General features: G+C 54.5%; 1 protein-coding gene across 1 annotated transcript; it reads left to right on the top strand.

Annotated features, from left to right (window-relative positions):
• Window positions 1-927: 927 nt before the first annotated feature.
• TNPO2 (transportin 2) lies at window positions 928-17,622 on the top strand. The gene is made up of 25 exons (XM_081092209.1): window positions 928-1,070; window positions 2,403-2,514; window positions 3,756-3,831; window positions 3,919-4,068; window positions 6,335-6,441; window positions 6,538-6,671; window positions 6,752-6,833; window positions 6,908-7,030; window positions 7,138-7,256; window positions 8,259-8,319; window positions 8,418-8,583; window positions 8,770-8,922; window positions 11,325-11,550; window positions 11,744-11,915; window positions 12,377-12,463; window positions 12,542-12,649; window positions 12,733-12,891; window positions 13,386-13,473; window positions 13,657-13,755; window positions 14,306-14,401; window positions 14,735-14,810; window positions 15,077-15,176; window positions 15,256-15,330; window positions 15,450-15,576; window positions 15,656-17,622. Exons 2-24 carry the CDS (start codon window positions 2,416-2,418, stop codon window positions 15,555-15,557), a joined length of 2,664 nt encoding a protein of 887 aa, XP_080948335.1. The 5' UTR covers window positions 928-1,070; window positions 2,403-2,415; the 3' UTR covers window positions 15,558-15,576; window positions 15,656-17,622.
• Window positions 17,623-18,436: the final 814 nt, after the last annotated feature.

The following is an 18,436-nucleotide window of genomic DNA, read 5'->3' as shown; positions in this document are numbered from 1 at the left end:
ACCTGTTTTTCATGAATGAACGGAACCAAGACTGACTTTGTCAACGGAAAGTGGGCTGAGAAACCGATCCCCTTCCTCCAGGCTGGGGCAAAAATTGACCTTGTGCCTCTCCTGAGGCCAAGAAGTCTCTCAGCGCAGGGCTGGGTTGTCCTCAGAGCACTGGGTCTCCAGCTCTTTCCTGCTCGTAAGAGGAAGAGGGCCCCACTTTGTCCTACGGCGGCGCAAAGATCACAAAAATGCCTTCTTTATGACCCTGCTCTCGCCTAAATTTCCTGGGCCGTTCCACTTCATTCAGCTTCAAGTGGGGAAAGGGATTAGGGCGTTTTTGCTCCAGTGTTTATTTTATTAGTTCATTTCATTAAAAATTTTACATCCTTGTTTTTTTTATATCCCTGTAAAAATTGTTAAACTGGAATTTAATCTGGGAAGTATATAACGTAAAATGTAGCAGAGGCTTCGGTAGGATGAGCCTGTCTCCGGCACTCCCTTTGTCTGGCTTTTTTTTTGGTCTCTGGGGTATAAAGTCCACCCGCGGCTGTTCCCTCTACTCTCAACTTGAGCGCACAGACTCTACTCCTACCAAGTACCCTCTGGATGGGGGGAGGGAGGCAGTTAAATTCTCAGAGCGGGTGACCGGCACCGCAGCTGGCTCTGGCGGAGCGGTTCCGGTGTCCACTGCACGGCCCAAGTCCCAGGTTCCGTCAAACTTAGCTGGAGCTTCCACGTGAGAGCCGCTGAGAAAGACGAGACGATGGGAGGACCGGCCGGCCAGAGAGGCCAAGAGAGGCGCTCACTCTTTGGTCACGTGACCCAACTCGGCGGGGCCTGGGTCTCCCGGGTGCACGGCCACGTGCGACCGCTGCTGCTTCCGATTGGCTTGGTTGGGCCAATTTGAACGGTGTACGGGAGCCGCCGCGGCTCATGTGGGGCCGCGTTTGTGTATGTATGAGTGTGTGGTTCTTTTTTTTTTTTTTTTTTTTTTTTTAATTCCCTCGCTTTGGCTCCCTCCTTCCGCGCGAGTCTCACGAGAAGCCGCAGCACAAGGCGCCGCCGCTGCTGCCTTGGGCCGGGTAAGTGGGCCTCACCCGGAACCGGACCTGCTCGGCTCCACCTGGCGTTGACCCCCGTCAGGGTCTGTGCCTGTGCCGCGTGCTGCCCGGGCGTCAGGGCCGCGCCTGACCCGTAAAGGCCGCGAACCTTGGGTTCTCGGGTTGGGCCCGATTCTCGAGGCGGCAGGAACGGGTAGGGGGGGAGGGGGAAACCGAGCCGGACTTAGGGGGTGGGGCCTCGGAGCCCGGTCCGCTCTTGGTGCCGAGAGAATCCGGCCAGTGGGGCGCCTAGGGTCGGGCTGGAGATCATCTGATTGGGGGACGTCGCTTGGATCGGGTGTGTGCGGGGTGGGGGTGCTCTCCGGTGGGGCTTGGTTGGGTCTCCTTGGGAGAGGCCGCATTGGAAAGTTAGGGGCTCTTTTGGGCTCTGATAGGGAGGGTCGTCAGACTTCGGCCTAGAGGGCTTTTCTGGATCCGTTGGGGGGAGTGCCCCAGGGGTGGTTCGGCCTAATTGGGGGGAATCCGCAGGGATCGACGAAGGGGGTTTCCGGCTGGAGATGGTGTGGGGGTTTGTCCAAACTTGATGGGGGGAAGCAGCGGAGATCCGTCGGCAGGAGATGCTGCTGACCGGGGCGGAGGGCGGGAATGGGGGACAGGCTTGGCCAGACCTGCTTGGGGGAAAGGGACAGGGACCTACCTGCTTCTGTCGCAGGGTGGGCATCCTTGACTGGCTCTCTCTCTCGGAGAGGCAAGCGGCCTGATTAAGGGGAATCGCTGGTCCAGCTAGGCCTGACACGGGAGTCTGTATCCGGCTGAGATGGATTAGGGGAGGCGGCAGGGATCATGAGTATCGGAACGCCTTGGGATGGTGCACCTAGGGAGGCTCAGGGACCAGAACCCCAGGCCTCGGCAGAGGATGTGGCGGAGCTTGAGGTCTCAATTTCGGGAGAAGGGGGATCTGCTTGCACTGGGGAGACCACGGGGGCCAGAGGTTATCGAGGTCTGGGGCAGGGTACGTGGCTGGGCCCTCGAAACCTCAGGGGCTGCAGAACCCCCCCGCCCCCACCCTTCCCAGGCTCTGCCCGCCAGATGATGATCCACCGGGCCCAGCCACTGCCTCCCATGGCCCATTTCCACATCTCCCTGCCTGTTCTCCCAAGCTGGCTACTGTGCCACCGTGAATGGTGCAGATTGCTGGGACCCCCCCCCCCCCCCACCTCCCCGCACTTAGGTTGGCTGAATTGGCAGCAGCACTCCTCTGATTACACTTCCACTGCCAACTCTCTGGGTCTCAGTCCCATCTCGCACAGAGCCCCGGTGACCGAGCCCTGACCCTAGCTCCTATCCCTGCAGCTTGCCTTGCACCATGGACTGGCAGCCAGACGAGCAGGGTCTGCAGCAGGTCCTACAGCTGCTTAAAGACTCGCAGTCACCCAATACAGCCACTCAGCGAATCGTGCAGGATGTATCCTTCCTTCTGGGCCTGGGGGAACTGGGCAGACATCTGCATCCCCTGAAGGCCACAGAGGATGGGGCCCATCCCCTAATCCCTTGGCAGAGAATTAAGGGTTAGAATTTTTGGGTCCCATTTCCAGAAGAAATGTGACTCTGGGGTTGGGGGAATGACACCTCTAGTTGGGATTCAACTTTTGTTTAGGTTCATGGTTAAAAAAATTTTTCGATTGGTTGTTCAAAATACTTTTTAAAATAATTAAACTTAAAAAAATATATTTTTATTAATTTCAGAGAGGGAGGGAGAGAGATAGAAACATCAGTGATGAGAGAGAACCATTGAATGCCTGCCTCCTGCATGTCCCCCACTGGGGAGAGCCTGCCTCCTCCATGTCCTGACTAGGAATCGAACCATGACCTGGTTTATAGGTCGACACTCAACCCCTGAGCCATGCCAACCGGGCCTATACATACTTAAACTTAAAATACTTAAACCATTGGCAAGTTTCCTTTTTTGTTGTTGTTATACTCACCTAAGGATATTTTTCCATTGATTTTTGGAGAGAGTGAAAGGGGGGAGGGAAGAAGTTGAGAGAGATTGATTAGTTGCCTCCCCCACCAGGGTGGGGATCAAACCTTACAACCCATGTATATGCCCTTGACTGGGAATCAAACCCGTCTGTGTGCTGGCAAACATGCTCTCACTTCTTTTTTTTTTCCCCATATATTTTTATTGATTTTAGAGAGAGAGAGAAACATCAGCGATGAGAGAGCATCATTGATCGGCTGCCTCCTGCACGCCTCCTAGTGTGGTTCGAGCCTGGAACCCAGGCATGTGCTCTTGACAGGAATTGAACCAGGGACCCTTCAGTCTACAGGCTGATGCTCTATCCACTGAGCCAAACCAGCTAAGGCAACGCTCTCACTTCTGAGGCACACTGGCCAGGGCTCGGATTCCTTTTTTTTTTTTTTAAAAGCCGACATTGGATTGCTAGTAAGCAGAGCTGAGTAGCAGCTGCCATCTTCACACAGAGCCAGGTCTGCTAATCCTTACCTGCTCTGGCCAGGTCTTCAAGAGTGATGGGGAACTCAGGGATGCTCCCTCACCTCCTGGGTGAGTTTGACATGCCTGAAATACTGCATTGTAGGCATGGGGATTGACAGGTGGCTGCCTGGTCCCAGAGGTCAGAGGTACTGTCAGCTACATGGTAGGGGGAAGGCCCTTGTCTCCCAAGTCCCTTAACAACCTGACAGAAACTCAAACAACTGAACCAGTTTCCCGACTTCAACAACTACCTGATCTTCGTCCTGACCAGACTCAAGTCAGAAGGTATGAGGCCCTCGATGCCCCGCCATGCAGGCTAGACCCCCCACTCGCTCCCCTGTGGTCCCCTGAGCTGCAGCTCTCATCCCCCAGATGAGCCTACTCGCTCTCTCAGTGGCCTCATCCTCAAGAACAATGTGAAGGCGCATTACCAGAGCTTCCCACCGCCTGTGGCGGACTTCATCAAGCAGGAGTGTCTGAACAACATCGGTGATGCCTCATCCCTCATCCGAGCCACCATAGGTAAGGGGGTGGGGGCAGCAGGAGTCAGCCTGTGATGGCGACCTGAGCCCTTCCTCTCAGCCAGGAAGCATCTCAAAATGTTAAGGCTATTGATTCACCATGGGTGGTAGAACTATTACTACTGCCATTTTGCAGATAAGGAAACTGAGGCACAGAGAGGTTGAGGGACTTGTCTGGTAAGTAGCAGAGCTCAGGAGTGACCAGTGTAGGTCCATGCTCTGAACCACTCCTTCCTGAAATAGTCATTCTTGCTTCGGAGGCAGTCACCCAATGCTCAGAATTTTGTGTTAGGTCCTGAGGGCTCAGCAGATTAAAATCAGAGCTCCCTACCCTTGTGGAGCTTCCTGTCATTAATGAGTTAGCTTTGCCTTGGAGACTTCCTGATTCCTGGAAGGCTGCCTGAGGGAGTTAATAGAAGGATGACCACAATTTTCGAGCAGTTTATCTTAAGCCTTTTTTTTTTTTTTCTAATATATATTTTATTGATTTTTTACAGAGAGGAAGGGAGAGAGATAGAGAGTTAGAAATATCGATGAGAGAGAAACATCGATCAGCTGCCTCCTGCACATCTCCCACTGGGGATGTGCCCGTAACCCAGGTACATGCCCTTGACCGGAATCGAACCCGGGACCCTTCAGTCCGCAGGCCGACGCTCTATCCACTGAGCCAAACCGGCTTTGGCTATCTTAAGCCTTTTTACTATTGATAAATACATCCCTACTATGTGTTACTGACTTACATCCCCCCCCCCCCTCAGTTTATTGAGGTTAGTTGGCATATAATGACTTACATTTTTGTTTCTTTAAAATCTTTGTCAACTCTTAAAACTTGCTTTTAAAAAGGTGTTGTATGTAACTATTTTAAGTGAAAAGACAGATGCGCTTACCCTAAGGCAGCAGTTCTCAACCTGTGGGTCGCGACCCCCAAGGTCAAACGACTTTCCCAGGGGTCGCCTAAGACCACCGGAAAACACATGTATAATTACATATTGTTTTTGTGATTAATCACTATGCTTTAATTATGTTCAATTTGTAACAATGAAATTGGGGGTCACCACAACATGAGGAACTGTATTAAAGGGTCGCGGCATTAGGAAGGTTGAGAACCACTGCCCTAAGGGAAGGTAGTCTTAAAATGAAATAAAGACAGAAAAATAGTGTTAAATTTGAGATAGATGCTGGGGCCTACCCCAAGATCAGCCCTGGCTTTTGTTAAGAGACTCATAGCCCGAGCAATGCATCCTCACTCCCCACATGCCAGCAGAAGGATCTGAATTCACCAAGTGCATTCTGGGTGTCAGGCTCTGCTCTGGATACTTGATTTACGTCACTGAAGTTTCCCAGTAGCCCTGGTAGGCTGGTGGTCTTCGTTCCCATTGAGGCACAGAAAGGTTAGGTGATGTGGCCAACGTCACACAGACAGGGATGGGACTGCGACTGCATTCACAGTCTACCTCAGGGAGCACCTTTACTAGCAGAGCTGTAAGCCAGGGTCATCTGGAGTGTTGGCACTGGCAGCAGCTTCCCCTAGGAAAGACTGCCACCTCCTGGCTTTAAATATTATCTCTGCACTGACATCACCCACGTTCAGCCCAGCTGCCAAACCCCTGTACTGCCTTCATCCTTCATTCAGATGCCTACTGCAGGTTGTACTTGGGTTTCCAGTAAGCAGTACAAGGTCTCAAGAGGCCATGTGGCCCTCTTGGCCCTGCCCCTCCCAGCCCTCACCTCCGTCTGCTCAGGTCCTGTGGTTCCTTATCCATCTGTAATCTCTCCAGGCATGCCCCTGTCCTCAGGCCTTTGCACCTGCCATTCTCTGCCTGGGATGCTCTTTACCCAGGGGCCCGGATGCTGCTCCCTCATTTCCTTCAGGCCTTTGCTCAGATATCAAGATGTCACTTGGAGGAGGCTCTGGACACCCAGTTTTAAGTTGCTACCCTCGTCCTCAGCCCTTGCTAGCCATCTTCTCTGCTTTATTTCCCCCTTTAGCTCTTGGCATATATAGCCTCCCAGGTTTTTTGCAGGTTTATGTTGACCTAGCAGCCTCCCTCACTAGACAGACAGCTCCTGTGGTCAGGGACTTTGTATTTAGTTCTGTGCTGCATCCCGAGACCTGGAACTGAGCTGATTTACAGTAAGGCTCAGAGGATCTCCAAAGGTGTGTGGGGCTCACAGGGAGAGCATCCTAAGAGTGGCAGGGAGAACTGGGGTGCCGAGCAAGCCCACCTGCACCCAGCCTGAGGCAGCGTCCTTTCCTGGCTGCCCAGGCATTCTCATCACCACCATCGCTTCCAAGGGTGAGCTGCAGATGTGGCCTGAGCTGCTGCCCCAGCTGTGCAACCTGCTCAACTCAGAGGATTACAACACATGTGAGGTAGGCCATGCGCCATGGCCCCCCCGCACCCCCGCCCCCAAGTGGGAACCAGGACTGGACCTAGACCTGCATCCATGTATGTTCCTCACTATTCAGGGAGCCTTTGGCGCCCTGCAGAAGATCTGTGAAGACTCGTCTGAGCTCCTGGATAGCGATGCCCTCAACAGGCCCCTCAACATCATGATCCCCAAGTTCCTGCAGTTCTTCAAGCACTGCAGCCCCAAGATCCGGTGGGTGCAGCTCCCCAGGGGTCTGCAGGGGGCCTGGAGTAGGCAGGGCGGGGGTGACCCACATGCCCACTCCCTGCCAGGTCCCATGCCATCGCCTGTGTGAACCAGTTCATCATGGACCGGGCCCAGGCACTGATGGACAATATTGACACTTTCATTGAGGTGGGCTGCCAGGCTGGGGGTGAGCAGGGTGAGGGCCAGGGTCCCTGCTGTGGCTGACCCTCCCCTCCCTGCAGCACCTGTTTGCCCTGGCTGTGGACGATGACCCTGAGGTGCGGAAGAATGTGTGCCGCGCCCTGGTGATGCTGCTGGAAGTGCGAATCGACAGGCTTATCCCCCACATGCATAGCATCATCCAGGTGTGCACACCCAGGCCAGCCTGGGGGGGTGCTGTGGGGCTGGGGGCACAGCGGGTATCACCCCCTGCTGGGCAGGGCCTTCAGCTTTTCTCACTCCACTCCCCTAGTATATGCTGCAGAGGACCCAGGACCATGACGAGAATGTGGCCCTTGAGGCCTGTGAGTTCTGGCTGACGCTGGCCGAACAGCCCATCTGCAAGGACGTCCTGGCCTCCCACCTGGTCCAGTGAGTGTCTCCTGTGTGCTGTCCCACCCCAGCCTCCATCTTTCCTGTCTCAGCTTGCTTTCTATACCTGCACACACTTTTGTTCAGTTTTTATTGATTTCAGAGGGGAAGGAAGCGGGAGAGAGAGAAGTATCAATGATGAAAGCGAATCACTGATTGGCTGCCTCCTGCTTGTCCCCTACTTGGGATCCAGCCCACAACCCAGGCATGTGCCCTGATCAGGAATTATAGGTCGATACTTAACCACTGGGCAACACTCGCTGGGTGCCTGCATATATTTTGGAGGATATGAATGTAGCTTTAGTGACTTAAAAGTTAGTTAAGTTATAGATGGAATAAATGAGAAGTCAAGAGAGCTTTAGGCATAGTTGGGTCCAGGTGCTCAAAGGATGTGAAAGGCATCTGTCTAGTCTGAGATCTACTTCCTTCCATTGGCTTTGTTCTCAGGCATGACCTTCCCTCCTGGCTGTGGCCTTCTACAGCTTTACAGCTTAGGAACCTCTGAAAAAGAATTCCCTCTTGACCAGTATCTCCAGCAAAACTCCTAGGGTCAGCTTGGATCACTCACCTATCCCCAAGTCAGCGAAGACTAATCACAGTTTCCAATCCCAAGGTACATGGGCGCCAGCGGATGGGGCTGGCTGCCTTGCCTGTTTGCTCCCCTCACCTGGCCCCATCCCAGGGAAGTTCCTGGTGACTGGGCCACATGTCCCTGCCTTAGGAGAACTAGGGGTCAGGCACTGTTCTAAGCTCAGTGTATTCAGCGGTGTCCAGGTCTGGGTCAAGAGCCTTCCTGTGGAGCCAGGAGTGGTGTCAGCTCTGTGCCTGTCACAGTGGGTAGCTCCCATTAAGGGAAATGAAGGGATACGGGGCCAGCAGAATCACTGTGTGCTCTACAGTCTGCCCTTGACACTCCCGTCTGTACCTCTGCTTTCCTCTTGCCCAGGCTTTCAATCCCCCCAGGGCACCCTGCCTCCCAGTGAATAGCCTCTCTCCCAACAGGTTGATCCCTATCCTGGTGAATGGGATGAAGTACTCGGAAATCGACATTATCCTGCTCAAGGTCAGCTGGGCTGACCACCGGGCACAGGCAGGTGGGTGAGGGCGGTGGGGGTTGGGGCTGGGGCTCTGGTGGTGCTTAGTGGTTTGTCTGGCCCACAGGGAGATGTGGAAGAGGACGAGGCAGTCCCCGACAGCGAGCAGGACATTAAGCCCCGCTTCCACAAGTCGCGCACTGTGACACTGCCCCACGAGGCCGAGAGGCCTGACGGCTCTGAGGATGCTGAGGACGACGATGACGACGATGCTTTATCGGACTGGAATCTGAGTGCGTGGCCCGGCAGGAGGGGTGGCGGGGTGGCGGGGCTGGAAGGTGAGGAGAAACTTACTTGGAGCAGATGGTGAAGATCATCCTAATCGTGATCTCTGACCTGGGGGTATGGTGGAAGAGGCCCTGCCTGATGGGCTTCCCTGAGCCTGCCTCCCCCTCCCCACAATTTCCCTTCTGTCTCAGGAAAGTGCTCGGCGGCTGCACTGGATGTCTTGGCCAATGTCTTCCGGGAGGAACTATTGCCCCACCTCCTTCCCCTGCTCAAGGGCCTCCTCTTTCACCCTGAATGGGTCGTCAAGGAGTCGGGCATCCTAGTGCTGGGCGCTATCGCTGAAGGTGAGTGCCCTGGCTGTCCTGACTGCCTGACCTCTGACCCTTGTGCTAGCATGAGACTGGCTGGCCTAGGCGGAGCGGCCTGGGGGCAGAGAGTGGTGATGGACCTCATCCCTGAGTTCCCTCCCGAGGCCTGCTCAGCCTCTCCAGACAGATCTGGGATTTGAATCTTACCCTCAGCCTATGAGCCTTAAAGGAACCCCAAACCCTGAAATGCAAACCCTCTCCTTAATTCTCATGGACATGCAATTCTATGAGGCCGTAGCATAATTATAGCTACAACAATAATGTCACTTCCGCAGTGCATGTCCCGTGGCCGGCAGCCTGTTCTGTGGGCTCAGTCCGACCTGATGAGATGGGATTCATAGATGGGGACACTAAGGTACAGAGGGACGTACATCACCTCCCCAGTTACCCAGGGCGCAGCTGAGCCTCAAACCTGCTCCCTGGCTGCGGGGCTGGCCTGCCAGAATGAGAAGTGTGCCGTGGTCGTGTTTCTACAAATTCACATGGGCTGTTACTGATGTGGCTTTCGAGCGCGCTTTGTCCTGATGGAATGTACAGCTTGAATGAACCAGAGGGCTTTTCGAGTCTGTTACCGGCCTCACTTGTGACTGTCTCAGCATCCAGGCCTGTCCTAAAAAATAAGTTCAGCTCTCGCTGGTTTGTCTGAGTGGATAGTGCATCAGCCTGTGGACTGAAGGGCCTGGGTTCGGTTCCAGTCAAGGGCACGTGCCCAGGTTGCACACTGGATCCCCAGTGGGCGCACGTAGGAGGCAGCTGATCAATGATTCTCTTATCATTGATATTTCTATCTATATCTCCCTCTCCCTTCCTCTCTGAAATTAATAAAAATTTTAAAAAATTAAGATAAGCTCAGGAGCCCTCACCCTGGAGAGCTTTCAAAATTTATCTAAGGAGAGGTCCCCTCACATTAGGTATTCTACATATTCATGGAAAAGAGCTGGAGGAACTAACATTAAGCCAGTGAAAAAGGGTCTCTTGTCTTAGATTATTAGGGGGTGTGCCATTATCTGTGTTCTCTAAATTAAAAGAGTGTTGACCTATGAACCAGGAGGTCAGGGTACATGTCCAGGTTATAGGCATGAGCCCTAGTAGGGGTCATGCCGGAGGCAGCTGATCGATGATTATCTCTCATTATTGATGTTTCTATCTCTCTCCCTCTCCCTTCCTCTCTCTGAAATCAATAAAAAAAACCCCACAAAACTTAAGAGAAAAAGATAGCCCTGGCCAGTTTGCCTCAGTGGTAGAGCATCAGCTCGGGGACCAAGGAGTTTCGGTTTTATTCCCATCCCTGGTGGTCGGTAGGGGCTTGCGAGGAAGGCAACCAATTGATGTGTGTCTCACGTTGATGTAAGACATACTCATGGTTTTTTTAAAAAAGGAAGATGGAAAATCGAGAAAGAAATATCACAAACATCCAGGAAAAGTTTCAAAAGAAACCTGTGTGGTCACTGCCCACAAAGCCTGAGTGAGTGCAGCCTGGTCATCTGTGAATTAATGAGTGACCATGTTGAGGTGGAGCTGGTGGCAAAGAAAGGTTTGCCCTGTTGTGGCTTCCCCTCCTGACCCTACTTTTCACTGACTCAAACTTTTTTCATCACTGACTTTAGAGAGGAAGAGAGAGACATTGATTTTGTTGTCCCACTGATTTATGCATTCATTGGTTGATTCTTTTTGTTGTTAATCCTCATCTGAGGATATTTTCCCATTGATTTTTAGAAAGGGTGGAAGGAAGGAAAGGAGGAAAAGAGGGTGTGGAGAGAGAGAGAGAGAGAAACATCCATGTGAGAGACACATCAATTGGTTGCCTCCTGCACCTGCCCCAACTGGGGCTGGAAATTCAACCTACAATCCAGGTATGTGTCCTTCATCGGGAATCGAACCCATGATCTTTGGGGCACGGACTGACTCTAACCACTGAGTCACAGCCCAGGGCCATTGGTTGATTCTTTTTTAAAAAATATATATTTTTATTGATTTTTTTACAGAGAGGAAGGGAGAGGGATAGAGAGTTAGAAACATTGATCAGCTGCCTCCTGCACACCTCCTACTGGGGATGTGCCCACAACTAAGGTACATGCCCTTGACCAGAATCGAACCTGGGACCCTTCAGTCTGCAGGCCGACGCTCTATCCACTGAGCCAAACCGGTTAGGGCCATTGGTTGATTCTTGTATGTGCCCTGATGGGAGATGGATCACATAACCTTGGCATATTAGGACACTGCTCTAACCAACTGACCTACTAGGTCAGGGCTCTGAGCTAATTTAAACTCTGAGCCTCAGTTTCCCCATCTGACAGGTTCGGCTGATCCTCTCCCCTAAAGAGTGGGTGTGGCTGGGCTCAACTGGACTCAGGATTGTCCCTGTGCTGTCCTTACAGGCTGTATGCAGGGCATGGTACCCTACCTTCCCGAGCTGATCCCACACCTCATCCAGTGCCTGTCGGACAAGAAGGCCCTGGTTCGTTCCATTGCCTGCTGGACGCTGAGTCGCTACGCCCACTGGGTGGTCAGCCAGCCGCCAGACATGCACCTCAAGCCTCTGATGACAGAACTGCTCAAGCGCATCCTAGATGGCAACAAGAGGGTACAGGAGGCAGCCTGCAGGTGACCCCTGGCCCCTGGCCCCCCAGTCCTTACCCCCTGCGCCGCTGGCTGCCATCCGGGAAGTGATGACACTCATTACCTCTGATATTCGCTGATTTCTAACGTATTCGTACTGGCTGATCCCGGGTGCTTTATCTGCTTCTGGCCCAGCCGCCACCTGTAGATGCCCGCTGAGCCCTTTCTCCCCTTCTAGTGCCTTTGCCACCCTGGAGGAGGAGGCCTGCACAGAGCTGGTGCCCTACCTCAGCTATATCCTGGACACTCTTGTCTTTGCCTTTGGCAAGTACCAGCATAAGAACCTGCTCATCCTCTATGATGCCATCGGCACCCTGGCTGACTCTGTGGGCCACCATCTCAACCAGCCGGTGAGACCCCACAGCACTTCCCTCTTCCCGATTCCCTGCTTACCTCTGGCATCCAGGGACCTGGCGGCGACCCCGTGTTGCACACCAGGGACATGGCCATGACCTCGACAGGTAGACAGAGAGCCCTGGCCCCTGCCCTCGCCCTTTCCCAGTCTAGTGGGGGAGACACACAGTTATGAAACAGCATGGTAAGTGCTGTGCTGGGAGCTCAGGGGCCTGCGGGTAGCAGGAGGCTGACCCAGGCTCCTGAAGGGGCAGTGGTGGACAGGGCGGGGCTTGGGATGGGTGAGAAGAACTGGTGGTCTGGCTGGATGGCCAGGCCTTGCAGGATCCCATGAGACACAGTGGGGAGCCACGCCTCATTGCTTAGGCAATAGATGCTTATGGGTCACAGGGAGCCCTGTTGGTTCCCAGACTGCCACCTCTGCCCAGAGAGCCCCAACTTCCTGCTCCCCCTCCAGGAATACATCCAGAAGCTGATGCCTCCGCTCATCCAGAAGTGGAACGAGCTCAAGGATGAAGACAAGGACCTCTTTCCTCTGCTGGAGGTGGGTGGGCTTCAGGCTCCCTCCCACAGTCCTGCCCCACCCCACCCAAGTTCACCTCTCCTGCCTTCCTCCCACCAGTGTCTGTCATCCGTGGCCACTGCCCTGCAGAGCGGCTTCCTGCCCTACTGCGAGCCCGTCTACCAGCGCTGCGTCACCCTAGTGCAGAAGACACTGGCCCAGGCCATGGTGAGCACCCATCTGCCCGCTCCTCCGCTGCTGCTCCAGCCCTGGCCTACCGCCCTCACCTTCCTGCCTCCCCCTCTGCCCAGATGTATACCCAGCACCCTGAGCAGTACGAGGCTCCCGATAAGGACTTTATGATCGTGGCACTAGACCTGCTCAGCGGCCTGGCCGAGGGCCTGGGTGGCCACGTGGAGCAGCTGGTGGCCCGAAGCAACATCATGACATTGCTGTTCCAGTGCATGCAGGTGGGTGGGCACCCTTCGCAGACCTCTCACAGTGATGACACCGAGCAGCCTGTGTGGGCCACCCTGGGGGGGGGGGTCAGGGTCCCCAAGGACATCAGGGAAAGGGGGCCTATTACAAAAACTTATAATTCTTTTAAAAGGCATTTGATTAAGACATGAGTAAAAACTCATTTTCAAGGCAACAACGTAGAAAACTTAAAAGTAGAAAATAGAAAACGTGAAAGCACAGCCCCTTCCCCATCACGCCCAGCCCGTGTATCCGCAGTTACAGGTGCCCCTTCCTTCTGCAGCAGTGCCCTGAGCAAGCACTGGCTCACACGGCCCCTGAGGCCTGGTGTATGTGGGGGCCCGCAGCCTTGGTGCTGGGAAGTGGAAGGGTTAGGCTGTGTTCCTGGGACTGCTCCCCTAGCTGCCCTGAGCTGAGGGATTAGTTGGCACCCCAGCTGGTTGGGGGGAGGGGAGCCGTGCCATGCTGACCCTGCTCTGACCCCCAGGACTCGATGCCTGAAGTTCGGCAGAGCTCCTTTGCCCTCCTGGGAGACCTCACCAAAGCCTGCTTCATCCATGTCAAGCCCTGTATTGGTACGACACCCATTTCATCTTCACCTCACAACCCCGCCCTGGCCTCAAGTGATGGAACAATGACCAGGGAGGACTGTGACCGAACTAGGATGTGTTCGTACTGTCTGATGGGGCCCACCCAGCCCGGTCCGGGAGCTCACCCTGCGGGTCCTCCTGCTCAACACCCCTCTTTTCCCCCACCAGCTGAGTTCATGCCCATCCTGGGCACCAACCTGAACCCTGAGTTCATCTCTGTTTGCAACAATGCCACCTGGGCCATTGGCGAGATCTGCATGCAGATGGGTGAGTGCCCTGCAGGTGGGCAGGCTCTGCCCCTCCCCATTGACCTGTTCCTGGCCTGGAGCCTGGCTCTGAGTGACAGGTCCCCTTGAGAGGGTGCTGGTGCTCCTTGAGGAAGGCTCCCATGGGCCAGGGGCAAGTGGGTACCTCTGAGCATTTTCATCAGAGATGGGCCAGATGGCTGAAAGGCCATCTGTGATTGGCTTCTGTAAAGAGGCAGGACAGGCGCCTTGTTCTAATTGGACAATTTGCCACCTCCCCACCCCAAATGCAGTTCCACAGGGATTGGTAGGGAGACTTTGGCAGCTTCCCCTCTCCCCGCAAAGGAGCTGGCCATCTGGCCTCACTTTGGTGTTCATCAGTGACTCCAGGGAAGCTTCTGGTGTTTAGAGGGCGTGGATCTACCTCTGGTTGGCTATGGGTCCTGGCCCAGGAACCAGCTAAAGTTTCTCTGCTCCGTCACTAGATGTGCTTGGCCAGTATCTAGATGCAACTGCGGTGGGTGGCATGGGTGGCGTGGGCTGTGTGTGGCTCTGACTGTCAGGTCCCCCAGGGGCAGAGATGCAGCCCTACGTGCAGATGGTCCTCAACAACCTGGTGGAGATCATTAACCGGCCCAACACACCCAAGACCCTGCTGGAAAATACAGGTGGGCGCCAGGTCTGGCTGCTGCCGCCCCCTTGCTCACCTCCTGGAGGTGGGCTTCTTGGCTGGGAGTGTAGTTAAGTGGCCTTGGGAAAGAAACAGGGAAGGTATCTGGAAGGACCTGGAAGGGGTTCTGGGAGGTGAGGCAAGAAAGCTAATGCTGGCTTCCAGGGAAGACCCAAGCGGGGCCGAGCTCCAGGCCCTGGTGGCTGGCAGGAGCTATTCCCCTGTGGCCCGTGGGACGGGGCTTGGTGCCTGGTGCCAGAGGCCCCCCCATGTACTGTCCCGGGGCCACTCGGGGTTGCAGGTCGCCTGACGAGTCCCTCTGCCATTCCAGCCATTACCATCGGCCGCCTGGGCTACGTGTGCCCACAGGAGGTGGCACCCATGCTGCAGCAGTTCATCCGGCCTTGGTGTGTGCTCATCTGTGTGGGGCCTACCGTGTGGTGGGCCGGGCGGCAGAGTGGGTGGGACAGGCCCAATCCGTTCCCTTGCCTGTGCCCACCCAGCCCTGCTCACCCTCAGATGCACGTCCCAGCCCCATCACCCTCTGACCCCCTGCTTCCTCCATGCCCCGTAGACACAAAGCCCACCCCAGCCCCTCTACCCACTGTTCCTATGGATGCCCCTGCTGCCCCACCCCTGCCGGCTGATTCCCCCCTGCTCACCTTCCCCACAGGTGCACATCCCTCAGGAACATCAGGGACAATGAGGAGAAGGACTCAGCCTTCCGAGGCATCTGCATGATGATAGGCGTCAACCCCGGGGGCGTCGTGCAGGTTGGGGCGGCTGGGCTCTGAGGGAAGGCACTGGGGCTGGGCTCGGGCGGCCCCTCACATGGGATCCGTCACATTTCAGGACTTTATTTTCTTCTGCGATGCTGTAGCCTCCTGGGTGAGCCCTAAGGATGACCTTCGGGACATGTTTTATAAGGTGAGGCTCCTGCTTCGCCCTGATGTAGTCCCAGGAGGTGGCAGGGGAAGGCTCTCTGGGGGGAGGCTGAGTTCATGTGCTCTGTTCTGGAGTCCGTCTCCCACCTCCCCGGCCCGCAGATTCTCCATGGTTTCAAAGACCAAGTTGGAGAGGAAAACTGGCAGCAGTTCTCAGAGCAGTTCCCGCCGTTGCTCAAGGAGAGGTTGGCTGCCTTCTACGGGGTCTAGAGGAGCATTGAGACTGCCGGTGAGGAGGCTGCATGTAGGGGCTGGTGCTGTCTTCCGGGCTGAGGGAGCACAGGCCCTGATTCTTCCTCTCCCTGCAGGTTTCTGTCTGCGTCGTCATCGGAGGGGTGGCTGGGGAGCACACCGCGTCCAGAAGTTGCCGTGCCCTGGTCGAGGGGGTTAGGGAGGAGTGAGTGGGACCCAAATCCAGATGCCTTCCCTTCCCATCTACCTGCCATGCCTGGCCTGGGTGGCCGGCAGTGGTGGGCAGGTGGGTGGGGCCTCCACACTCATCCTACAAATGGGAGGGGGGTGGGACTTCTTGGCAGCAAGGGCCCCTTTCTCTAAGTAGGGTCACCACAGGCAGCCCACATGGGCCAGCCATGTGGGGGGGAAGAATCAACACCGCCGACCGAATCCAGCTTAGGGTGAGGCAGGGGGAAAGCAGGCGGGGAGGGGGGGTTCCCTGTAGAGGTGCGTACACACACGTACACACGTGGCTACACGCATGTGTGGGCGCTGCAGCCAGCTAGGCTGGGTCAGCTGCCCCACCATTTCCCTGACTGCATGGAGACAGTAGAATTAGTGAACCCCTGAGTTAACCCATGAGGCCTTCCGTGTAACCTGCATCTAGAGTTTAAGACGCTTCAGCCGTTTTACCAGAATTGATGATGATTGGGGAGGGCTGGGTGGGTTGGGGTCCTTTGCTGGGAACCCAGGGTGGGATAAGAGGATGGCCACCTTGGGGCTGCCCTGTCAGCACACACACACACTTTGACCTGCTCAGCACACTTCTGCCAGCTCTATGGCAGCCGCAGCCACCATGTCCCTCTCCTTGTCTCATCCCGGCCAGAAGAGTGGGGACCAGAGGAGTGGCTAGGGTGAAGACACTGGGCTGGGGCCTTTTCTGGAAGAGAGCTGCAGTGGCCAGAGCGGCTGACATCTACCCCTGCCTCTCTCCATAAGCGTGTCCATTTAAAGGGCAGTCTATTTCTCTGTGCTCCAGAGAGCCCTCCTCAAGTTCCAGGCCCAAGTTTTTATAATAAGGGCCGGGGCATTTAATAGATGTTGATGAGACAAAAGCTTATGCTTTGCCAGCAAGAAGGAAAGCAAGGGCTTAGAGGAGGAGTGGTGAGGCCCTGAGTCTTCCTGTTCGTCACTGCTCCCAGTGGCCCCAAGAGCCTGCCAGATTGGGGCAGTGATTCTAGGGGTCCTTCTGGGATTGGCCAGGGATGTGGTCACCGTGAGAGAGGACCCCTAGAACCAGAGGGAATGTGATTCTGAGTTGGCCTAGAAATGAAGCTGGGCCCTGCAGCCCCCCTAATGTTTTCTTTTTTCTCCTCCCCTGCTTTTTACTTTAGGGGTCCCTTCAGGGGCTTTGGGGGGTCTGATGATTCCTGCATCTTGGGGCCTGCTCCATCCCACTGGGTTCTTGGACCCTACCCCCACCCCATCATAGTCCTGTGTCTTCTCAGACAGGGTCAGGCCCTGCCTCTATTCCAAGGGGCACCTGGTGCACATTCCATAAACTCAGCTGGTTCCCCCTCCCCCTTGAAACTCCAGCAGGTCTCTGGAAGCCATTTGTAAAAAAGAAAAAAGAAAAAAAAATTTTAATACCATTTAATTTCCTGGTAATTCCAATTCTTTGGAGCATCCTCTGCTGGGTCTTGGGGTGTGTGGATTGGATTGGCTGGCTGATGGGTTGGGAACTCCTCCACCCAGGATGAGGGTCTCCAATTGCCTTCAGGGAAGTGGGAGTCTGGTTCATTGTCTTATTTTTTTTTAAAAACTATTTAATTTTAATTTATTTTTGGTTGATTTTTGCACAACGAAGTTGTAGCTTCTCAACCTCCCCTGCCCTGGGCTGTGGACCCTGACTGGCCTCGATCCACAGTTCCACTTGCTCCCATGTCCCTCCTTCCCCTTCACCCTCTTCCTCCTGCGGGCTCCAGGGTCTGTCCATTTGTTACTGTGCTGTGCTGGGGATTGGCGCCGAGGTGGCGTGAGATTCCACTTGTGTAGAACTTTGTTGAGTAAAGATCAGTTTCTTGTGAAACCTCGGTCTCCACCCGGCCTCCTGTGTCCTTGTCTTTGGCAGTAGAGATGTTGAAAGGAACTGGGAAGCTTTAAGAATGGGGGTGCACAAGATTCAGGAAATAATTGGGGGAGTGGGAAAGGAACTAAGCAATAACAAGGCATATTACTTGGGAGCCTCAGCTTTCCTCCCCGTAGAATGGTTAGGTTAAACGTGAAAGGTAAAGATTAAATGTAATAAATACATGGAGTGCATTCTCTTGGCCATAATTACAGCTCACTGAATGTCCTGAGCTCACTAAAGGGGAACCATTAATATTATAGCCTAGGTTCAAGATCCCCACCTGCCTTAGACTAAACTGACTTCCACACTGGATAGCTGGGCATGTGTTATACAAAGTGCTGAGGTCCCAGAAAACTTCAGTGTTATTGTTCATAGATTCCAAAGAAGTAACCTGGAGGACTGGCTGTGAAAGAGACGGGTTTATTAGGACTTACATGCGCACCTGTGGTGGTCAACCAGTGAAGATGAATTGCTAAGTCCCATCAGCCTGTGCACGGGTAGCACCAGGGGCGGCTGGCTGGTGCTTTATAGAGTACAGAAAAATGGAGGGGGATGTGCCTATCTGAGATCAAAACACTAGCTGTTTACAATTCAGGCTCACATCTAAAAGAGCTTCTCTTTGGCTGTGCTTAGCCTGAGTTGCTGGCCAGGTTCCCAAGGTCTCAGTCCGCTTACAGATGGCCTTCACTATATTTCCCAGGGTGGCAGGGGGAGTTGGAACATGGGGAGGGGCCCATATTCCCATTTGCCATATGGCAAGTTAGACATTTTTGTAGAAAGCTTG

Source organism: Myotis nattereri, assembly GCF_964212035.1.
Source record: "Myotis nattereri genome assembly, chromosome: 5".
NCBI classification, from domain to species: domain Eukaryota; kingdom Metazoa; phylum Chordata; class Mammalia; order Chiroptera; family Vespertilionidae; genus Myotis; species Myotis nattereri.
Note: the sequence above shows the minus strand (reverse complement) of the source record. Positions and strands in the feature narration are given on the sequence as shown.